This window comes from Loxodonta africana, chromosome 10 (genome assembly GCF_030014295.1).
Source record: "Loxodonta africana isolate mLoxAfr1 chromosome 10, mLoxAfr1.hap2, whole genome shotgun sequence".
Taxonomy (NCBI): Eukaryota; Metazoa; Chordata; class Mammalia; order Proboscidea; family Elephantidae; genus Loxodonta; species Loxodonta africana.
In genome coordinates, this window is record NC_087351.1 from 108,190,523 (window position 1) to 108,213,259 (window position 22,737).

Here is a 22,737-nt window from a genome sequence, read left to right on the forward strand (position 1 = left end):
TCGCTATGAGTCAGAATTGACTTGAAGGCACCAACAATAAATAACATTATTGCCGAAGTTACCTCGTGCCCTTCCATTTGCACAAAGAAGTATGCATGAGGATATTAACACTTCCGTTTCTAACAGCAAAAAGATTGGAAACAGCTACCCGACAGGAAGCTAACTGAATGAGGGGACCCCCATGTAATCGAGTAATATGCGAGTGTTACTATATACATTCACATTTATACTTATTCAAAATTCACTGGGCTATATTCTCAAAATTAGTGTTTTACATGTTACCGTGTGCTTTGCCTCAATTATAAAGAAAAAACAGGCAGATCTGACATAAAACGTTTTAAAATATGTTAGCTAAAAAAGTATTGTGTAGAAGTGGGTCTGAGTAAGCTGCCATTTAAAGCAGAAAGGATACAGACATTCCTTGTTTGGGTAACATCTCTCTGAAAAACATACTCAAACCAGTTCACCGTGGTTATCTTCGGGGAAACGTACTATAAGGAGATACAGTACTTTTTGCTGCAGACGTTTTTGTACTGTTTTGAGGTTGGTCTTAACCATGTGATTTGTGCTTTTTTAAAAATGCTACCGTCTGTGCTGTTGAGATGGAGTTACTTGACTCTCCAGGTCCTTGCTCCCTCATCAGGGAAGGGCAAGAAGACTGAGTTCTATGGAATCAGAGCAGTGATTAAGTGAAAACTGAAGTTTTAGCAGAGCTCAGGTTCAAATGTCTGCAGGAGCCAGTGTGAGTGCAGCTCCAAAGAGCTGGGAAGTCAGGTTTTCAATAAGTGTAAAGGGTATGTGCGTGTGTGATGTTTCAAACCCCCTGTACCCACAAAGGTAAATGCTAACTACTGCAAAAGGTTGGCCTGAGGGTCAGAGGCAAAAATAAAAAATCATTTTTGGCCCCGTGAAAGGAGATCTAATGCTCTGTAATTCGAGGTTTAATTTAGCCACAATGGGTCAGACCACTGAACGTACACACACTTATTCAACATTTGAGCTAGGCACTGGATCTCCGGAGGTAGCAAGACAAGGCCCACTCTCACGGAGCTTACTTTCTCCTTAGACAGCGAAGTAAAGGTGGTGACAAGTACCACGACAAAAATGTGACAGTGGTGGGGGCATCTTATGTTAAACACCAAGAGACCTCCCTTCAGTTACACTTGGCCCTGACCCAGGAGCCAGCCATGCAAAGATGGGGGCGGGGGACAGTCCTGCAAGGTAAAGACCCTAAGACATTTATCGAGTTATTACATGTCAAGCCCACACAGAATGTCAGTGACAGAGCAGGCTTGCAATCTGGGGAGTCAGCCCCCTGAGCCTACACTCAGCTCCCCACCATCATGACATGGGGCACAGGGGACCAGGGAGGGGGCCTGGGAGGACAGCTGTTCACACTGGGCTCTGTACACCAAGGAAGGGGTTAGTCGTGTTATCATCTCTATTTTAAATAAATTGCTCTAGATAGAGTGAAAATGGGTCAGAGTAGGCCAAGAGCAGAAGCAGGAAGACCAGTGAAAAGGCATGACCTAGTCCAGGTGAAGGCTAGGGGGTTTCTACCATGGCGTTGGCAGTGGAAATGGGATCAGGTTGATTAGGAGGCCGAATCCACAGGACTTGTGGCTGCACTGATAGGATACATGGTATAAGGGTAGGAACCAAGGATGCCCCTTGGCAAGTCTTTAGCCTAGGCGGCTCTTGGGCAGGGGGCGTCCCAGAGCACGGCTTTGACAGTGGTGCACCACAACAGCTCCGGGGCGTTTGCAGATGGCCTCGCAGAGAAGTGAAAAGCCTTCCTCTGGCCTGCACATCTACCCTGAGCTCAGCCCCAGCTCCCCATATCTCTGGAAGGTCTCAGGGCACACAGCAGCACTCCATCTGAACACACACTGTGCTGAGGGGTCTGCAAGAGGTCAACTCCAGTGCCACCTGGATTTCTTCCTCGAGCATCACCACGCGCATGACGGGACCCTCGGCACGGCTGTGTTCCTCACTAGCAGCCATGGGAGCCACAGCAGTGAGAGCAGCTAGTCCGGGCAGGGCAGGGCCAACACTGGCCGGAAGGGATTGTGGCTGTAAGGCTCGGACTCAACCAGCCAGTGAATTCGTGGGCAGTCGTGCACACACTTCTTAACCAACAATATTGGAGCGTGTCCTAAAAATCTGGAAGCTGGGCATTCTGCCCACTTGATTTGGGAATAATCAAGCTCACATAAGGGGTGTATCACATGTACCACGAATGGTCTAGAACTGGACCATATCTATCAGTGCGGGAGGAATTCAGGAAAACACAGGGGCATTATTTAAATTTTAAAAGAAAAAAAAAAAAGCAAACCACTTGTTACTATGTAATTCTACAGGTAGACCTGGAGGAAAACTTGGTAAGCAACATTTTATCATATTAAACTATGCATTTTCACCACTGTATTTCACCTTATTTAAATATTTAAAGATTGCCTCCGCTATCACTATTTAAACGCTGTCACCCACTTGCGCGGAATTAAAATGGGAGAGGAAAACGACAAAAGGACAAAAAGTGAACAAACCATAACTTTATTGAAGATTTACTTGCTACAATTATTACAAAAAAAAAAAAACCGAAAACAACTGAAGGTAATTGTGACCCATAAGGTGCGGTCTGCAAGTCTCACAGCAGGGTCACGGGATGCATGAATTACATCACGTCTTTAACAAACAGCTGCAGCATGTGATGGTAAATGGTTTATCGTCGACCAAATTATATTTGTTAATTTTACTTGATTTCAGTCATTTTCCTTCCACTCTATTTACAGTAGAAAAGCCGGAAATCTTACTTCCTGTCCATTTTTGCATTTCTGCTACAGCACCTGCTGTTGCCAGGAATTCTGAGTGCATCTATGAAATTTTAAATCGCCTGTGATTGGTGTCCAAATAAAAATGGACTAGGAAAAAAGAAAAAAGGATTAAAATCTATTTACAGGTTAGTTTTGAAAGATCACTTTGCTGCTAGGGGAAAACACAAGAGCCTCAACGCCAAGGCCCTAGAGACTGCTACTGGCATCTTCAACAACATTCGTAATCATTTCAATAGTCTTGGTCTTAAACATCTTAAAAACTTTTCACATACAATATAAAATAAAGAAATTTATTTGGAAATAATTAAATTCCTGAAATGTAATCAGTGGTTGAAAAAAATATACCTATTTGAATGTAATGAAAATAACTATAATAGTATTAAAGACGACACTGAATTTCTCTTCTGCTGATGATGCAAACTGGTTAAGGGCGGGCTTTAATATAATCTCAGATGCAGTTTTAAATAAAGACATCAAGGTCTCAGTTTGGTAGCCTAGGTTCTGTATAAAAAGATTAGATACCCTAACAGAGCAAGATGTAAAGTTTTAAACTGACGGGGCCTTAAGACTGAATGGTGGAGGCCTGGGTTTCGATTCTGCTCTGGCCTCTGGCAGTCCCAGCCGAGTTTCAGGTAACGACCGAGAGCCAACTGCTGGGGACGAGCTGCATTTACGGACTGAACCAACAGAATCAAAGCAGCCTCGAGCCTCTTGTGATTCAGGCGAGGTATTTGAGTCTTTCTGAGAAGCTTTAATTAAGAAATTAAAAAACATTTAGTATGTTAAAAGATAATTACAGGAGTGTTAGAGGTCATTCTAGATTTAATCACTTCACATAACGGAAAAGAAAAGAAAATGTAACAAACATTTTAGGAACATAATTAAGAGTTCAGTTAGCAAATCTTTGTCATACTTTCACAAACAGTAAAAACGTCACAGACAGAAATGACCTATTTAAGTTGTGCAAGTATATGACACAAGGCAGGTATTATAATTCTCTGTTTTTCAAATTCGGTAAATCAGAACAGCAGCGAGGCCAAACCACGTTTTTCCTCAGTGAAGCCTATTTTCCTTGAGATGAGGTAAAAGCACGTACCAAGTGCAACGCTTATCTGTGCTACACGAAGAGAAGAGGGGAAGTCATCACAAAACGCAGCATAGTTAGGACTGCTCCAAGGGCAGCATCAAGGAATCGAAACATTTACCAGGAAGGCTCATGCTGACTAAGCTCCCCACAACCACTGGAAGGAATTTCTGAGCTGCTTTTTCAAGATCCGCTTCACCAGTCCTTTACACGCGTGCTTTCAGCACAGTTACACCTCCCACGAGCACGTTTTCTGTCTTACATTCGGTCTCACATGGCAATCACGGGAACAAAAGGATGACACACACCAAAGGATGACATGGTCGTGAAGTGGGGTAGCACAGGGTGATTTCTTCTTAAGTGACAAACGCAAAACATTTCAACGAGCTAAACTGGGAAGAAACTTCCCAGCACTAAAATCAGCAGCCCAGGGGCATTCCAAACCATTTCATACGTCTACTCAGAACTTCTGATTTCTTTTTTAACTTAGCAACCAGGGGGTCATAGAATGCTTCAAAATGGAAGTCACAAAGTCAGCTATTTCTCTCCAACAACAACAACAAAAAGAAATAGCTGAAGTTTGCTGTTGATAAAATATTTTGAATGGTAGCAGGAAATTTGAACCCCTGAGAATGTCTGACCTAATCACATCCAAGCCTGAACTTTCTCGTATTAACCAAAAATACTCTTCTTAAAGGTTACAAAATATATTGAGGCATTTATCTCCCAATGGGAACCCTAACTGTGAACCAATCGGAGTTTGGTGCCGGGAAGCGAGCGAGTCCCTTACCGTGGTATTAGTGCTGCAGAACTCTCCCTTCCTGGCATCAGGTAGTTTATAAGTCACCCAGAGACTTGTGGTATAACTCTATCTCAAATCACCCTCACAAATAAAATTCATATACAGCCCTACTTGCTAAGTGCACACATTTACAGTTATAGAATTCAAGAATTTCTTGGTCTTTAACTCGTCATATCTTACATGTTGAGATTTTTTAAACAATCAAATAGAAATCTGAGATTCCAAATTAGAATATCATAAAAATGAGTCCACCTAAATTAATTTACTCAAAAAATTCATTTAACAAGAGATCACAATTCCAATTTAAGATTGGAGACAATAAATGATGTTGGAGAAGCTCAATCCACCTTTCACCGGGTTTCCCTGGAGAGCTGGAGCGGACCGTTTTCTGGTTACACGTGCAGAGGTGCTTCTCTGGGGCCGGGTGGAGAAAGCGGGAAGTACAGCACTTGGTCGTCATTTAGGACACAAATGCCGCATCACACGAAGCATCGAGTTCAGAAAGATGTGCTGGGAAATATTAAGACACCTCTGCTCAGCCTTCTTCAACTTCAAGCATAATTAATGGGGCAAACTGCAGCAAACTTCTACTGGTATACATATCGGTGGGAGTGCAGGGCTGACCCACAGCTTTTAAAAAGGTAAATTAAGAGGTATCATAGTTACAGTGCAAAAAAAAAAAAAAAAAAAATTTCAAGCATAATACATAAACATAGCACCAAACAGGGGAAAACGCATGCAAAAGAAAAGAAGAACTGAGGTATTTACGTGAAGAGTGCCCATAAGTCTAATTAAAGAAATTTAGGCAAATGCCTAAAAATGTCTTTGTTTTTCTTTTCCAAAGATGGAAACAATGAGCTAGTTTATCTAAATTAATGACCTAGATCATAGATGTATCAAAACGACGGCAGTTGATGAAAACGGTAACCTTCCCCGGCACTGACAGACGGCACAGCTTTGGCAGGTGAGACACGCATGCAACACTGTGAAGGACAGTAAGGGGTTCAGCTGAGAAGACTCAGGTAAAGGTGCTCTGTTTTGCTTCTTTCATTAAGTAACCAACCCTAAAATCTGCAGCATATTTTAACTGTGATATGTCTAAGGTTTATTTTACTATAGCAACAGCCGTAAACGTTGCCTTGAGTGGAACTACCTAGCTGGAGGTTTTCTGTAAAACTGGGTGTTTGACAAAAGATCACTTTTATTACGGGGTAAGAAAAACAATCCACAGACTACATAGCCCGGCTCTCCAAGTATCTTCAGTACACACACGACAGGGACTCTAACACAATCCTGTAGTAAATTTGGTTACAACTATACTAGTGAGTTGTAAATATCACACTGTCTCAACATCTAATGCATAAATAAAATGAAGGGAATGTAAAAGAGTTTGTTCCAAAAAAGATCAGAAATTAAAGAATATCCATGAGGGTTTTACTTTTAAGGCAAGAACCTTTTTTATGCAAGACTACGTGGCATCAGAAAATTAAAACTTGATTCACCAACACGCCAGCCAATGTTAAATGAAAACATCTGTCCCTTACTGTCAACAGTACCTGCAGACAGCATCTCCCACTGGAACGTGGAAGGAAAGAGACCACGCTGGCACTCTCCTCCTTTTGCAAACCACTTCATTCAATCCGGCTTACCAGCCATTGTGGGGCTGGCACTACTGCGCTAACTGAGGGCTGTTAGGAAGAGTCTACAGAAACCTAGGGACTGTTTCAGGTTTAAGCTCCCTGGCCTTCTAACACTAAGCAATGCAGACCAAAATTAAACTAAAAATAAAAATAATGAAAACACACAATAACAAATAAAAACCTGTCCATAATTATTTTAACACTTGCTAATGTCACCATTAAAGCACTCTTGTGATTTAAAGAAAGCAGAGGTGAGGAAAGAACACAAGATTGTGTCTGCGCAAAAAACTAAAACTACAATTAGTTCCCAGAATTTTATACATACGGTAAATGTTTTATTCAGTTAGCTATCTTGTTATCAAACAAATTTTAGATTCTGTCTTCAATTCATTCTGCTCAATGTTGACTGTAAAAATCACCCTTTGCCACTGAAATATTTTCCCCTTAATTCTGTTGTGTTTTTCCTTTTGAAAAGGGGCTTCAGCTGTTGGGGACCTGAGGTTGATTAGCTTTGAGGCTTCGTAGGGCTCTTCTGGCTGCAGCAGACTTGGCGATCCTGTAACTTCGGCCAACGCCTTTAAACTTGCCCTTTCCTACGACTTCCACCGTGACTCTGACCTTCCCGTCGTACGTTCTCTCAGCTGGGCTGTAAAACACCCACACAGCTTGAATTAGGAGTCAGAAGTATTTATTATGATTGTCAATCAGCAGTTAGTAGGCACTCTCAGCCGAGAGGCCCACGTACAACTGACAACACACGAAGGAAATGTGCCTGATGACTTAGCGCTCGCCACCAACAGACGGGGCTGCTGTTTCTTCTGCAATTCAGCCTTACTTTATCAAAACAGAAAGGAAAATGAAAAATGCATCAGCCGACAAATGGAAATCTGTATGAGGGCATACGGCAGTGTAAATATTTTTCAGAATCCTTTGTCTATGGAATCTTGGAGAACTTCTCCCCGCCTTGTTCTAATGTAAGTTCATTTTTTTCCCATGCACCTTTGGCCTTACCTAAACTTGGCCGTTTCTGGTTCCATTTCTAGCAATTCTCGCACAGGGGAACGGGGCACATTTGCAGAGAATTTTTCTGTAATCAAAATGAAAGAACAGTGTGAATAACAGCCTTGAAGCAGACTGTAATCGAGGTTTTCATTTCTTTGGAAGGGGAGCCCACAATACCTATCAGTGGCCGCATCATAGGATAGTACACCTGCCAAACCAGCTCCAGTGACATCCCGCTATCCATATAAATGGCACCAGCAAGCGACTCAAAAATATCCCCCATGGCCTTCGGAACTTCAATGTCCTCTTCCTTCTCTTCATCCTCCTCAGATCTCCTAAGCTATTACAGAGAGAAAAGTTACTCCGAAGCAAAAAGGCCATTTTAAAGGCAGTTCTCCGAGGGGTGTTTCTTTTCTTGGACACGGCTTTTGTTATTATCTCCTTTTTTTTCCACAAAGGAATCAACACCAACCACTTAGGGCCGGCCTGCTATACCCCAAGCACTGTAACAGATTCTTCACAAACATTAGTTTAGTTTTAAATCAAGTTTTTTTTCCAAACTTCTCAAGGCAAAGACAAAAATCCCTCTCCATTTAGTATTCTACACCCAGCAACAGAAAAAAAGGTTACTTCTAAATAAAAACAAAAACCAACTTTAACACAGAATTGGAAATAGTCAATAAGTGTATTAAAAAAAAAAAAAAAAAAACACCTAGTAACTCACTAGTAGTCAAAGAAGTGCATAATGAAACAGGTGCCCCCGACCCAGCAGGCTGGCAGGGTGAACAGAAGGCTCGTCAGTACAGTCTGGCAGAAGAAGACCACATCTCTACTTTTCTGGCAGGGAAGCTCTATCTGGAAGATATTTTCCTATGCACCCCCTTGTCATTAAAACCACTTTACTACAGGTTCACTATAATAGAGTACATGACACATAGGGTTAATAAATTAATAAATCCTGATGTATGTAGCAGAAGCCTTCCCAACGTTTATAATTCTGACGCAGCAATTCTATCTCTAGTTAAGGAGGTAACTGGACATACAGGCATATTGATCACGTTCATATTTATTAAAAGCCTAATTAGCTAAAAACAACAGAAACATCCAGCCACAAAGGGCTCTTTACACAACTTACAGTACAGGCACACACTGCCTAGCATGGGGCTGTTAGAAATCACGGTGCCAATCAACAACATGTGGAAAGTCAGCCGCAATATACGAACCGAAAACAACAGGTTCCAGTCCCCCACGCATGATATAATTCCACTTTATATTTTATATGTCTATATACATTAGCAAGAGATACATCCCAAATGGTGATGTCAGTTATTTCTGGGGTAGAATATTTGGCTAACTTTTCTTTTTGCTTATTTGTATTTTCCATTTTTTTCTAAAATAAACCTGAATTACTACGTAACAGAAATACAGGGAAAGGGGAAAAAAGTAATTTCTAAATAGACTGTTTAGCCACTCAAAACTCTATATATTTATAATGCTGACTACTAGAAAAACAGGACATGTATTGTTCATGTAACACGATTTTGAGCTAAAACAGAAGTTTAAAATGTTTCAAGTTTCATTCTTTCCTTTGCACATGAGGAAACTGAGGCCTAGAGAAGTAGACGGGCTTTCTCAACATCAAATAGCTGGTATGTTAGAAAAGCCAGTCCATGACATTCCCCATCAGTTTTTGTAACTTCTACACATGTGTTTATATAAACAAAGGGGAGGAAAATGAACAAAAACTAACACAACCAGTATGCCCTACTGGCCTCAAAAGAGGACTTGGATCTAATTTTAGCTAACTCCTCAAATTCTAAGCTTGCATGTTTCTAGAAAAGAATAAGACTAGAAATAATACTGGAATCCATATGAGATGGCTCTAGGGCCCAGCCTCACTGCTAGCTGTGCTCCAGCTCAAGAGCTCACGTCGTCCATCTTGGAGGAGTCTGCAGAGGGCGGGAACACTGCCTACTGGTCTCCCTTCAGCACATGCTCTGGACGGCTCACAGGGCTGGATACTCTGCCTTCTGGCTACACTTAAGATCACTTCAAAACCTAGACTCTTAATTTTTCTCAGAAAAAGTCAAGGAAATCCTTTACTCTTCCACAATGACTTGGCACAATTAAAAAAGAGAGAAAAGGTACAAATGAAAGAAAAAACAAAGCAGCTAACGGTTATGAATAAATTCCTCGACTCCTTTTAAGAAATCTATAAAAATAAAAAAATGAATTAGGATAAGAAGAATAAGAAATGGGAGTGCTCCCCTGGGGCACACAGGTATGCAGATGAATGTTAGTGAGGGATTAGAGGAGACTGGAAAGATCTAAGCAATAGCCTTTCCTACAAAAAATTCAAAACAGTTCCCAAACACATTAGAATTAGCTCCATCACCAAAGAACCGTTGGCTGAACTTAACAGGAGAAGTCTCCCAAATTCCAATGGTTAAAAATTTCAATGTTTGGTTTTCAAATGAGATCTTCCCATCTCCAGTAGAAGCAGAATGTACACTGTGAATGCTTACCTGAGATAGTAGCAAATTCTGCTGATCCATTAAAAAAGGAAAGAAAAAAAAAGGAAAACACACAGGGGTTTTGTGAAGGATAAAGCTACCCGGGGGGGAGGAGTGGCATTCCTTTGCCATTTTGGAACTGCACAGAGGGAGACCTAATCGGACTGGTAACAGTGGAGTAACTGGAACCCCCAGCTCCTTATCGCCACTTGAATGACCGCGTGTACAATAGTGTGGGTGCTCCATGGTGAAGCAGCCTACCCAGAGGCTGTGGTCCATCCGCAGCCCTCCCCAGAGAGCATCCCACGTGCCAGAGTCCACAGCCCTGGCAGGCCTTCGGCTGTGCCTCTGGAGAGCTCTGCAGTCAGACTCCGCACCTACCGAGAACCCTAGTCGGGTGGCATATTTTAAACACCTAGTCCACCTGACTCGTTAGTGGCACTAACCTCGGAATCCATTCCTTGCATTTCGTTCTTCTCGAGCTGAAACTGCACAAAATCATCGATGACGTGGAACAGCTCGGGAGACACGGCTTTAAAGTACTTGTGGTAGTCATACTTTACAGCCAGCGATGCAAAGATGGTGTTGTTGACCAGAGCAGACCGCAGGTCAGTCAGGACCCCTGGGGAGTGCTGCCGTGGGTCTTCATAAAGGTGCTTGGTTATGAGGTAGTCCAAAATCGCATCTCCCAGGAATTCTAAGCGCTGGTAACAATCTGGGAGAGGGCCCAAAGTGGAGCCATGAGCTTGTACACCATTTATACTGCTTACTTGCACGTGACTGACACGAAGCTCGGAGCCCAAAACCCACCTAAAATGCTGGATCCATGCTCACATGTATTCCTTAAGGACAACATGATTTAACAAATCACACTCTTTGTCATCGTTTTTGACAAAGCCTCTGGAAATTAAATTTTAATGGCAAAGTAAGCATATTTCTTATATATAAATTGGGGTCATAAAATCTTTTAAGTGGCCAAAAGACCGATGCTTGTTAAGAAACACCATTTCCCAGATGATATCATTATCACTGACCCTTGTCCTCTGGCGCTGTGCTGCCCAGGCAGGTGCTCGGGCACTCAGCTAGCGTCGCCACCACACATCATCACTTCAGCCCAGCCAGATCCTGCGCGCACACACCCCCCACACGCCATGCTCCGCTGCCATCATTACACGCTGTCTCACTCACGCTCTGGAATATGATACTGCTCCTCGCCACTTCTGGGTTACATGTCACACAGGATGACAGTCAGGAAAGGAAGACCCTCCCAACTTCAGCTGAAAGGCTGAATTTGACACATAATACCAAGAGACTGCGAAAGAAGAGTTGTGGAAGTGAGCAAAGACCTCAGCAGAAATCACAGCCAAAATGGGAAGGTAACAGTGCTAACCAACCAACACCTCTGTTTTCTCACAGTGATTAACAAGAATCCACTCAGCTGAGGAAACTGAGGCAAGAACAGATGAACACCCAAAGAGGCAGCAGGCAGGGGCTGAGAGAGGCTAGAACCACAGCACAGGTCTCAAAACTTCCAGTACAGTGTATCAGAAAACCACTATCATTTCTTCTCCTTGAAGAAGAACGGTCTTCAGTTGCACCAGTCTTTCTCGTGCAGAGTCAGACAATTTTTTGCTTTTTCATTTTCCTGATCATCTTAACCGGAATCATTCTCATTATACCAACTAGGAAGCACTAAATAAAACTTGCTACTTTGCTTTTGGATTCTGGACTTAGGCACGTACTACTGTGACACAGAAAACAAAAACACCAACTCGAGCTGTGCTTCACACACCAAAGCTGAAGGTGGTTTCCCACGTCTGCTCTCCCTCCTAATCCAGTGGGGTCAGGAGCCTAACAGACCAAGGAGGGAAAAGACACAGCAACAAGTAGACGACAGACAGCCAAGTCAGAGCAAAAGCAACAAGGCCTTCCCACGAAAACTTCTTTTACTCTGTCACCTTTAGATTGAAAAAGACCTGAAGTGAGAGGCCTTTTTGCCCCGGAAGAACCATAAAAGGGTGTGGAAATGCATGCGGAGTACAGGGAGAAATCGAGACCCCCAAAGCAGCACTGAATGGGCACGAGAAAGACATCTGGACGGGAGGATCAAGTGGGAAAGGAAACACGCCACGACCCTAAGGCTCACGTTTAAGTATGAAGGATATAAAATGACGTGTACGCAAGTACAGTGAAACCCGCGAAAGCCAGAACCTGTGTGAGGCGGAAACCTGTCAGAGAAGGAAAACTCAAGTACTGTCCACTAGTAGACAGTGGGAGAAAAGTGGTAAGAGTGCACCTGTCAAAGGAGGAAAACTTGCAAGACCTGGAAAAACAAGGCCGTCCCGCTGAGTTCCATCCAGCTCACAGGTTCCCCTGCATATAAGACAGCTGTACTCCCAACTGCCCAAGTTAAGGAGTCGCTGCTCCCCAAAAGATGAGGAAGCTAAAGGATTCTTTCTTTGTTCTTTTCTCCCCCCGCCCCCTGAAAATTCAGCAGCACGCAGGTGCATGCACAGATCACTTTCCACAAGGCCGGGAGGGCGCGATTAGCACAGGTCTCCTGCTCAGAGAAGTGAGGCTGGTCCTGGGCTCCTTACCAGTAATAGTGTTGTAGTGGTAGGAGGCATGGGTAAATGCCTGCAGAAGGTAAGCCTTATTCTTAAAACTGTAGTTGATTTTCTTTTCAAAATTTTCAAAACCCGATATAAGGTGATTCAGTGTTTTATCTGCATCTGGATGATCGAACATGCACCGCGGCGGGATCTTCAAACAACCATATTCCAGGTCTTTCAATACAGAAGTGCGCGCGCTGGCCCCCGAAGGGACAGCACAGCTCACTGAAAGGTTCTTTTGTTGGCTGTTGGAATTCTCCCTAGCAGAGCGTCCGGCATTTTCCCGATCAGCCCTTTTAATTACCGGGAGCACCTTCAGCCCCAATGAGCAGAGGAAAAGCTGAGCGGCCCTCTCGCCACAGCTGGTTAAATAGCAGCCCAGCAGGGCTTCCACGCAGTCGGCTATGCTTTTGTCTGCAATGCACTGCTCTGTGTGCAGGTCGTAAGAGATGGACTGCTTTCCTGTGTCAACACCACAGTTTTCTTCTGATGGATTCCAGAACCCCACCACAAAGTCATCCTCTTCAACAGCTTTGCTAGGATCCAGGTAGCACATTGCATCCCAAGAGCTATAGTCAAAATCCTCAAAGTCTGATGAAAATGGCATACCACCTAAGGAGGATTTTTTGGGCATTTTCCATTCATACGCAGAGTCAGTGGTTGAAAAAGGAGACAGAGAAATTTTCTTTACGAAAGCTCCTGATCCCATTAACATGTTATCTATAAATCTGATATGCTCCTGATCGTACTCCAGGAAGTCATCTTCGTAATCGGCCTCCTCCTTGGGAGCCCTCCACATCAGGTCCTCTTCCTCCTCCTCCTCTTCCTCCTCCTCATAGTCGTCCTCCAGTTTGCCATTAGCCAACACGCAGTCTTTTGTCTGAAATGAGGGGGAATGGGAAGGAGGGGAGACATAACTGCTGTTTTTAAAAGGGTTTGAAACTCAATAAAAGCAAGGGTTATGGATAATTTCAAATGACAACCACAAATACTAAAAGGCAACTTTAAAATCATGGCCATTTGTTTTCAATTAACATAAATAAGTTATTTAATCATATAAACAAAGTAAAACATGTTCTTTGAATGTTCATTTTCTAAGTTATAAAATGACCTTTATCCACTACAAAGCTTTAACTTAAAAATTTGGTACATGGATATAAAGTTAAAATTAATGCCCACAGTGCAAAACTTGGGCTCAGAATTCCAGCTCTGGCAGGACCGACAATAAAAGTACTCATACTCCGATCACCGAGATCTTCCATTTCACCGACAAAGCTGACAACGTGGTGACCCGATTTTTTAAGATGATTTTCAAATTAATAAAATAGAATTCCAGATATAGGAAAAGCATTCTTTGCAATTAACTAAAATATGAAAACAGGTTAAAATTATTTTAAAACCTAACTTTAAAAAATATACAATAAAGTTTTATAATGAAGTTTTATCCGTATTTCCACTTCAAAGTACATTTGCTACAATGTAAAACTAAATTGCGTTGCTTGAAAAACAAATGTGGTCACTGAGCTAAGGTATGAACCTGAGAAATCATTCTCCTCCCCTCTACCCTGAGCTCAGTAATGGGGCTAACAGATTATGGCCTAACTGACAAAAACAGAAGAAAATTTAGACTAACATGAAACACAACAACCCAATTTCTGTCAGAAGATCTTTGCTAATTCCAATTTCTTTGGCAAAAGCTTATTTGTGAATGACAGCCTTAATAACAGGCTAGGATCCACTAATGCTCCGACTTCTTAGCAATGCTAGAAAGATGGCAAGTTTCTGTTGTGCAAAAAAAAAAAAAAACACTAGGGAGAAACGTAGGGGGTGTGCTTCAATTTTGATTACGATAACCTTCCAGAGTATTCTGACAAAAAGTTTTCAAACTTTCTGTCAAGCATTTTTTAAATATGGCAGATATTCCATTAAACCAGACTCAAAAAAGTTAGTATATTTGTTTGAAAAGAAATAAATAGAAGTGAGCCAACCCACATATCTAGAACTATATACCTTTACATTTTTTTTTTTAATAAAAAAGTTTATAAAACTTTTTCAAGAACAAAGAAGAGCACCAAAAGACAGACCTCCAAGAGGGTTCCAAGAACTAAAAAAACATCTTTGGTATCACTTTGCCCTGTCCCTGCTCTGGAGAATGGCAAATCACCCAACCTAGCAAGACTTACCTCATTCTTTGTAGACAAACAAGCTGGGGTATAAATAAATACAATTTTTAAAAGTAATAATTCCTGAACATAGAACTCCATTAGTAGTCACTGATCAAACAAGGCATTTCCTGCTAAAAAAATCTGTATTTTTCCAAGGTACTATGAGATGTTTTTTTACCACTGTTTGGTCCTTAAGACCAAAAAAAGGACAAATTGCAATTAAAAAAAAAAAAAAAAAGGCTGCATAATTTTTCAAAAAAATTCTTTAAAATCTTTACATATGCCTTTAGTAAATGTAACCATAAGCTAAAACTGGCAGAGTGCAAAAACCAGCAAACAAAAAATAAGGACTGGGTTTTATCACTAATAAGCTGTATGCTCTTGGACGAAAGTCCTTTAACGCCTCCGGTTTCAGTTTCTTCATCTGCAAAATATGGGGTTCCTCTACCTTATTCAACGGCTTCCAAGGGCACTTTAAGCTCTTTAAAAAAAAAAGTTTCACACAAACCCTTTTCTCTGACCTTCAGCTCAGTCCTTTTACCAGAATTATAAGCTTTCACTTACATCTGTCTCCTGAGGGGCAGAAGCAAGGTAGACAGACAGGAATGGAACAAGCCAAAAACACCTGGTATTCTTTCCAATATAATGGAAGGGCCTAATTTCAATATAAGCCTAAATTATTAAATGAAAATCTGAAAAGTATTTTTAATGTATTACAAGAACCAAAGTGCCAAGTCATCAGAAATGTTAAGGAAAATAACCTTGCACTGTATCTTCAAAAAAAGTATCAAAATGACATAGCAATGTCACCTTTAAGCTACAATTAACAATAACAAAAGTGTCAAATGTACTCTGAGAAAATATTTATGAAGCAGGATAGTTGTCACTGGAATTTTTTTTGTAAAAATGCATCATTTTCTCTAAAGCTCTCAAAATCTATACATTTTTCTTTAAGGTTTATCTAAGTGTCCTGCAAGTATAGTGATTTCTGACACAATTTGCAGAAAAGTTCAATTTCTGTAATAAGCCAAATACTCCCTGAGCTAAAAATACACTCAGTAAATAGGTAAAAATCAGAATACAGGCACAGCGTATGCTACCGGAAATATGTAAGGCAGCTATCTCGGCTACAAGTGCTGTAAAACAAGAAGCCATGAAGAGAATGAATGTTTAGAAAATATAACCTAGGAGAGAAATGGTGCTATCATTGTTGGCATCAAGTAACAACGTGCCAGTTTATCACTAACGCAAAATACATCTCCAGGAAATGAAACTGTGACTTTAACGTTAGGTAGAGGCGCTGGAGTTCTTCCCAGGCAACCCCACCGACTGCGCTTACTGCTAGAGGCCCTCCGGGGTGCCCTCTGGTGGCCTTGGAGACAAGACAAAATGAAGCAGCTGGTGCTGGTATCTGGAGTCTTCAGAAGTCACTGGCAAGATTTAAATGATTTCCAGAAAACTATAACCTTTATTTACACGAGAGGAGAAATAGTCCTAACCCAGAAAACCCTGAGCTGCAAGTGCAAGGGTTCACTGAGATGAGTTCTTTCACGCAGACTGGGTCGGGAGTCACTGAAAAGTCATTTCACTGAACAGACTAAGCACCTATGACAAACTAATGACATCACAGCAAAGTGAAATGCTAAGGGGTTTTGCTCTTCTACGTCTGGAAAAGGAAAATAATAGAAATAGAAACCCTCCTCCATCAAAATTCAAACGCTGGCTCTTCAGGCCGTGAGCAGCCAGTCTGCTCACCGGGTTAACGAAGCACATCTAACTCTGCTGTGCACACCCCACGGAAGGGAGACAAGATCCTCCCCTCACCGAAATCATGAACATTTTTAAGGTATTAAGAAAGTCTCCCAGTTACCAAAAACTTACCATTTCATCTTTTTCCCATTTGTCTGTGTTACTTTTGTCTTGATTTACTACGTAACCGGGGGGAAGCCAATTGACAGGGGGATCGAATATGGACACCACCATGCGGCTGGGCAGTCCCTTCTTCTTTCCAAGGCGATACAGGTTACAGTTGCTGACCTTTAGCAGAAAACATTCATAAAACACTTATCCACAGGTGATCACTGTTGGGATTCACACAAGCCGTGTCAGCATAGCCTCAGCTAAGTGTTCCTGTAACTGGCCACCAGTTAGAAGAGTTACACAGTTTTTCTATCCGTTCACATAGAAGAATATCAAATTCCCAAGCATGCTAGACTGTTTACTCTAGTTACATGAAGATTCCTGAATATAAAATGCAGGTCACAGAAAACTGATGTATGTAAATACACAAATTTCTTATCAATAAGCCAGAAGAAACAGCCAATTTCGAACTTTTGAAACACAAGCTGGTGGCATAAAGTACTAATCGGGACTATTAGAAGAAAAAAGACTCCCTTTTTTATAAAAAGTCAGGACATCAGAATACTCCTGGTAAAATAAAGGAAAAAAAACAAAAATGCTATAAAGTGAAAACTTGCACTGATCAGAGCTAAAACAGTTTTAAATTCCTAGAATCCAAGCCACAAATATGATTTCAATTGTAAAGTTCTCTCACATATTTCTTTTGTTTTGGATGGCATTTCAAGATATTTTTGTTCAACCATTTTAAAATGGTTTAAAAGGTAATAAAGAGGAACTTTGTCTTACATCAATAAAACAGCTTCATTTTCTACCCTCTGGTCCGTTTGTTTTTCCTAATGCCTGTCTTCTCTCTAATTTGCTCAAATCACCGCACTTCTGTCTAGTTTTCACTTGGAAGCCAGGGTCTAGAATTGTCAACCTCATATTCATTTCCTAAAAACTGGGTTCCTTAAAGTACTCCGTGAGCCTTTTCCCACATAACTCAGCTACTACTTAACAATCGCCCACCATGTGAATCGTACTCGGTCAGGCACCCCAAGACAATAAAGTCCACAAGACGGAGTCCCAGCCCTGGCGGGCCACACAGCTGGCAGGGAAGAGGCGTCTACATACCATACTCGTTGCGGGCCACAGTGCTTTCCCACGCTGCCTGAAACGCAACAGTTTTCATAAATGCTAGTTTCCTTCTTCGTACTACGTGAACAAAGCATGGCAGATGCCAACGAAAGGAAAAAGCGGAAGTGGAATCAAAAGAGGTCACATTCAAAGTCGACAGAGGGTTGGCAGGACAGGACGGGAAGAAAGACTAAGTAAGGGACTCAGATGAGGCAAGATCTGGGACAGGCAGCATTCAGCAAGTGGCAATGGGAGAACATTCTTCCAGAAGGAACATCAGCGGAACACAGAGGAGGGCGGTGGGCGCTGATGGGCTCGCACCTGGTTGGGACAGAAGAGCCCTGTGGGGTGTGAGTGCGCAAGCTGAAGGGCCACAAATACAGGCTGAGGGAGCTATAATTAGTTCTGCAGGAAATGAACAGTCAAAGGTTTGTCGGCAGAAAAAATGGATGGGTGTTTGTAATATAAAATAATTTCTTCCTTTCCCAATAAAACCAAACCAAACCCAATGCCACAGAGATGATTCTGAATCATAGCAGCCCTGTGAGACAGAGTAGAACTGCCCCATAGGGCTTCCAAGGAGAGGCTGGTGGATTCGAACCGCTGACCTTTTGGTTAGCAGCCAAACTCTTAACCACTGTGCCTCCAAGGCTCCACAGGGTATACTATTTCTTACTTTATACTCATTCTCAGCCTCTAATATTTTCTTCCCACAACCATCCCTTGGAAATCTCATATGCTCTCAGAGCTTCAATTATCGCCTTTAAAGAAGACTACTCCCAAAGTGTATCTGAGTCCTAAATTCTCAATTTCCTGAACACTTCACTGAACATTTCCACTTGACAGTCCACAAGGTCTCAAAACCCTCATCCTGACCTCCTACGTTTCCATCCACCCACCACTACCCCAAAGACCAGTCTCTCTGTCTCAGACCACACTGGCAGGCAGCAGAGGGGAGAAAGACTGTGGGCCTATCTTCAGACACACTCCTGACTCTGCCCAGACCAGCCAGATACCTTACACAAGATGACTAAACTGCCAGCTACAAAATGGGGACACAAAATATCTACCCCTCAGAGGCTCACTGATAAGATGGCTGTTAACATGCTCAGTAGAGGGGTCTGGTATTACCTATATGACAGAGTAGAACTGCCCCATAGGATTTCCAAAGAGCAGCTGGCGGTTCCAAACTGCCAACCTTTTGGTTGGCAGCCTGAGCTCTAAACTGCTGTGCCACCAGGGCCCCCATATGGAAGCAGATCAGTATAATGGTGAGGAGCGAGATCTCTAATGCCAGGTTTTCTGGGTTCAATCCCAGCACTGCCACTTACTTACCAGGTTACCTTGGGCAAGTTAACTTCTCCTGCCTCAGTGTCCTCATCTATAAAATGCAGGTAATAAAGTATACACCTCACAGGACTAGAATGAGAATGAAATTAGGTAATATACGTAACGTGACTGAAATAGTGCCAGGTTAAAGCAAGCACTTTGTTAGTGTTAACTAAAAACGTTATTTCTCCTGGAACACCGCTCACCCGGTCCCTTCCTCGGCACCTGAACACTAGTTGGGTCCTATTTTCTGCATAAGCTTAGGCTTCTTCGAAGGCCAGCTGAGATCTCAGCTTGGTTTGGTTTTGCTTTTCGACCAAGACTGCACTCATTTGAAAAATACCATTTTTATTACTATTAATAGTCCCTTGATCAAAGTTCCTTCAACAGTGCTTACCACACTCTTTAACCTACCACCCCAGCTTGCAATACAGCTTCACCCTCTTGCCATTTCGAGTCTTTCCTCAGGTATTTCCACACTTCTGACTGGGCCCCAGTTTACGCACTGAGTGCCAACATGCTCTGCACACTCGCCTCTTCCATTAGTGCCTTCCCTGATCACACGCGATAGTCCTTTCTTTTGAGTGCTCACGGTGATTAGCAGCTTTGTAGGTGACTCCTCAAATGAGTGCCTGCTGCCTTGTGACACCTCTTTTACTGCCTTTTAAAAACTCTGCCTTCATTGACTTTCTTCTTTAAGTCTTAATTCTACAACTAAGTTGAAGGATCTACCTTCCTTCGGGCTAGCAGGTACTACTCCCTGAGAACCCGAGTGTCATCCCCATTCGGTGAGACCAGCAAGGTGAAGGTCTGTTATTCTTCCCCTCCCGACTCTCCAAAACCCTGAACACAAGCTCTTCAACACAGACCTGTGTCTCAGCCATGTCTGCATGTCAAGACAGTATTCTCCCAAATAAATGCTTCACCCAAGTACAGCAAAAACTCGACCATGTCTCGTATTTCTTTACAACCCCCTCAGCACCTAGTAGGCACACACATACACAAAGTTTTATTTGAACAAGATTTCTATCAGTAAATAAGGCACACATAGATTGGCTAACCCCAAAGCTTGCGCGCTTCATGGCTGAAAAGCAGATTCCTGTCCACTGCTAGGCACTTACGCCTCAGGCTGCGGCCGGCCCTGAGAGAGATGGAACAGCTGTGCTTATCTGGTGTGGCGATCTCTGGGGTAAGACTTTCCCACGCTCTGAGCTTAAAAATCCAACACTTTGAACCACTTCCAGGCACAGTGAATGATGACTTTTAACTGCTCAAAATCAAAGAACGGTTGGTTACTTCTTACCTTTTTGCTTCTCATGTATGAAAGGCGGCCCTCGTGAGCATCAGGATAAGTGCAAAATAGATACGTGGTGATGGCGTGCTTTAAAAAGGAGTCACCAAGCATTTCAAGCCGCTCCAGGTTAAATCCATCACTAGCATTCGAAAGGGTCAAAGCCTGAAGAATAAGTCCAGGATTTGGGCCAAGAGTCCTTGAGGAATACCCAACAGAAGGGCTCTGCTTGGAATCCATCCTGCCCTTGAGTGCTCCAACAGGCATCATGGCCGCCACGGGACTTCCATCTGAGGTAGATTTGTTAGCATTTCCATCAAAGTATTTATTACTCAGTAGAGTACATTCATCGCTGGGCTTGGGCTGGTTCTCATAATTGTATAAATTCTGAATGGGATATGAGGTAGTTGGTTGTACAGGTATTTCCTGCTTGTAGTAATTCAGCTGATTTCCTTGGCAAAAGTCTCTGTTAGCTAAATCGTAACTGCCATTGGCAAGATTTTTATTGTAAGAAAGACCATTAATTGCTGTAAGATCTGTTGAAACTTCAGTTTGGAGCTTTCCAGGTGACTCGCTGAGTGACGCTCTGCAGTTCACAGACATTTGGTCGTGATTCTCTAGAGAGGAGGTTCTGTTAGCACCTTGATGTGCAGCACGTTCAGGGACTACGGTTGTGCTGTGCTTACAGTAATTGTCATTTTCAGCTGAAGAAGAGTTAGAAATTGAGATGAAAGATTTTCCGTCGATAGATTTTTTCCACCCGAAGTCTAAGTTGGGGTATCTGCAAAGACATTTGGATAACTTTTCAGATCCTTCAAAAGGGCTAGGCTCAAAGCAAGGGAAATCTGAACTAAAAAATGAAGCTCTCTATAACTAGACTCCTACTTTAGAAGGGAAACAAGCTTCCAAGCCAGAAATCAACACTGTTTGGAGTTCTGCGCAGTGCAAACCGTGGCGTGGGACCTTATTTACTGCACTGCTCTAATCCCTTGCCCTAAAGCAGACTGCAGTGGTTAAAGATCACGGAGCTTGGAGCCCACCTGCAGGACCTGGAGCCCCAGGCTGCCTGGGCCGGAATCCCAGGTGCTCCAGTTAACTGGCTGGGTAACTTTGGGCAATTTATAGAATTTCTCGGATGCCTCAGCCTCTGCACTCGAAAATAAGGGCAATAACAATTTCTACCTTGTAGAACTGTCCTAAGGATTAAGTGAGTTAACACACACTACAGCATTTAGGAGCCCTGGTAGCTCAGTGGTTAAGAGCTTGGCTGCTAACCGCAAGGTCAGCAGTTCAAATCCATCAGCCCCTCCTTGAAAATCCTATGGGGCAGCTCTATTGTGTCCTATAGGGTCGCTATGAGTTGGAAGCCACTCAAAGGCAATGAATTTTTTTTTTTTTGGTAGGCGATGTAATTGCATTTAAACCAGTGTTTGACAATGTAGTAGCACTCCATAAATACAGTGATCGTTATTATTATTTATATTTCAAAGTTCCTTTAAGCTCTAGGATCGTTTTGGTCTTGCCAACTAGATGACCACAATTAATTTGAGCAGCTACTAAAGCAAGTAATTTCCTTAGAATGCAGCCACTACTAGTGGGAAGAAAACAATGAAGACTAAGACCTAGGTGAGGCCATCACTTCTTAACACACATTCGGTTTTTAAGGACTGTTCTCACTCTCACGCCAACCATCTGCACTGAAGAAGGAATGATTATTTTTGACCTCAGGGACTCATGTCCCTCCGTGACTTGAAAAGAACGCAGAACTTGATGATGAGAACATAGACTTTCACTGAGCGGTCAAACAATGCATTTATTTCATGTACTAGACATCCGTGCTTTCTTTCTCACTTTTTAATAATTATTTTACATAAAATTAAAATTTTAACTTGGTTCTCATGCAAATAGGATTTCATGACACGTGTTCTTTCTGGCTGCCAGCACCAAAACCAAAAATCAAATCCATTGCTATCAAGTTGATTCCGACTCGTAGCATGACCCTGTAGGACTGCCCCATAGGGCTTTGAAGGAGCAGACTCAAACTGCCGACCTTTTGGTTAATAGCCAAACGCTTAACCACTGCACCAGCAGGGCTCCTGGCTGCCAGCAGAGACTCACCTAAAATCTGCAGGAAGCGATCTGACTCCCACGCCGGCATCGCTGGCCGTCTGGGCTCTTAGCTCCTCTGCAGTCAAAAGGCAGTGAAGGCGATAGAGTATGCTGGGGAGACAGACTGCTTTTCTCCACAGTGATGCTGGGATTGGATGGATGGCACAAAGTTCTGGAACCAGTATCTTTGAGTAAGGAAAAAAGCAGATAGGTAAATAAGCACACGCACACGAAAGAGTGAAAAAGAAAATTAAAGACCGATTTTACTTACGGATAAAGAAAAAAATGTTAAATACTAGTGGCATCTAATTGTAAAAAAAAAATTAAAAATAACCTTTACGGCCAAATGAGATTTACCCTACAATTTACAAAAACAATTT

General features: G+C 42.4%; 1 protein-coding gene across 4 annotated transcripts in view; it reads right to left on the bottom strand.

The window, feature by feature from the left end:
• Window positions 1-6,673: 6,673 nt before the first annotated feature.
• The window catches only part of DICER1 (dicer 1, ribonuclease III), a 72,735-nt gene continuing 56,671 nt past the window's right edge, over window positions 6,674-22,737 (bottom strand). For all 4 annotated transcript variants that reach the window (XM_064292914.1, XM_023546538.2, XM_023546537.2 and 1 more), the window contains 8 exons: window positions 22,367-22,542; window positions 20,261-21,029; window positions 16,534-16,689; window positions 12,473-13,367; window positions 10,322-10,590; window positions 7,540-7,702; window positions 7,372-7,447; window positions 6,674-7,006 (listed from right to left, as the gene is read on the bottom strand). In XM_064292914.1, coding sequence (XP_064148984.1) covers window positions 6,841-7,006; window positions 7,372-7,447; window positions 7,540-7,702; window positions 10,322-10,590; window positions 12,473-13,367; window positions 16,534-16,689; window positions 20,261-21,029; window positions 22,367-22,542 — 2,670 coding nt within the window. In that variant the 3' untranslated portion in view covers window positions 6,674-6,840. The remainder of the gene's footprint in view (window positions 7,007-7,371; window positions 7,448-7,539; window positions 7,703-10,321; window positions 10,591-12,472; window positions 13,368-16,533; window positions 16,690-20,260; window positions 21,030-22,366; window positions 22,543-22,737) is intronic.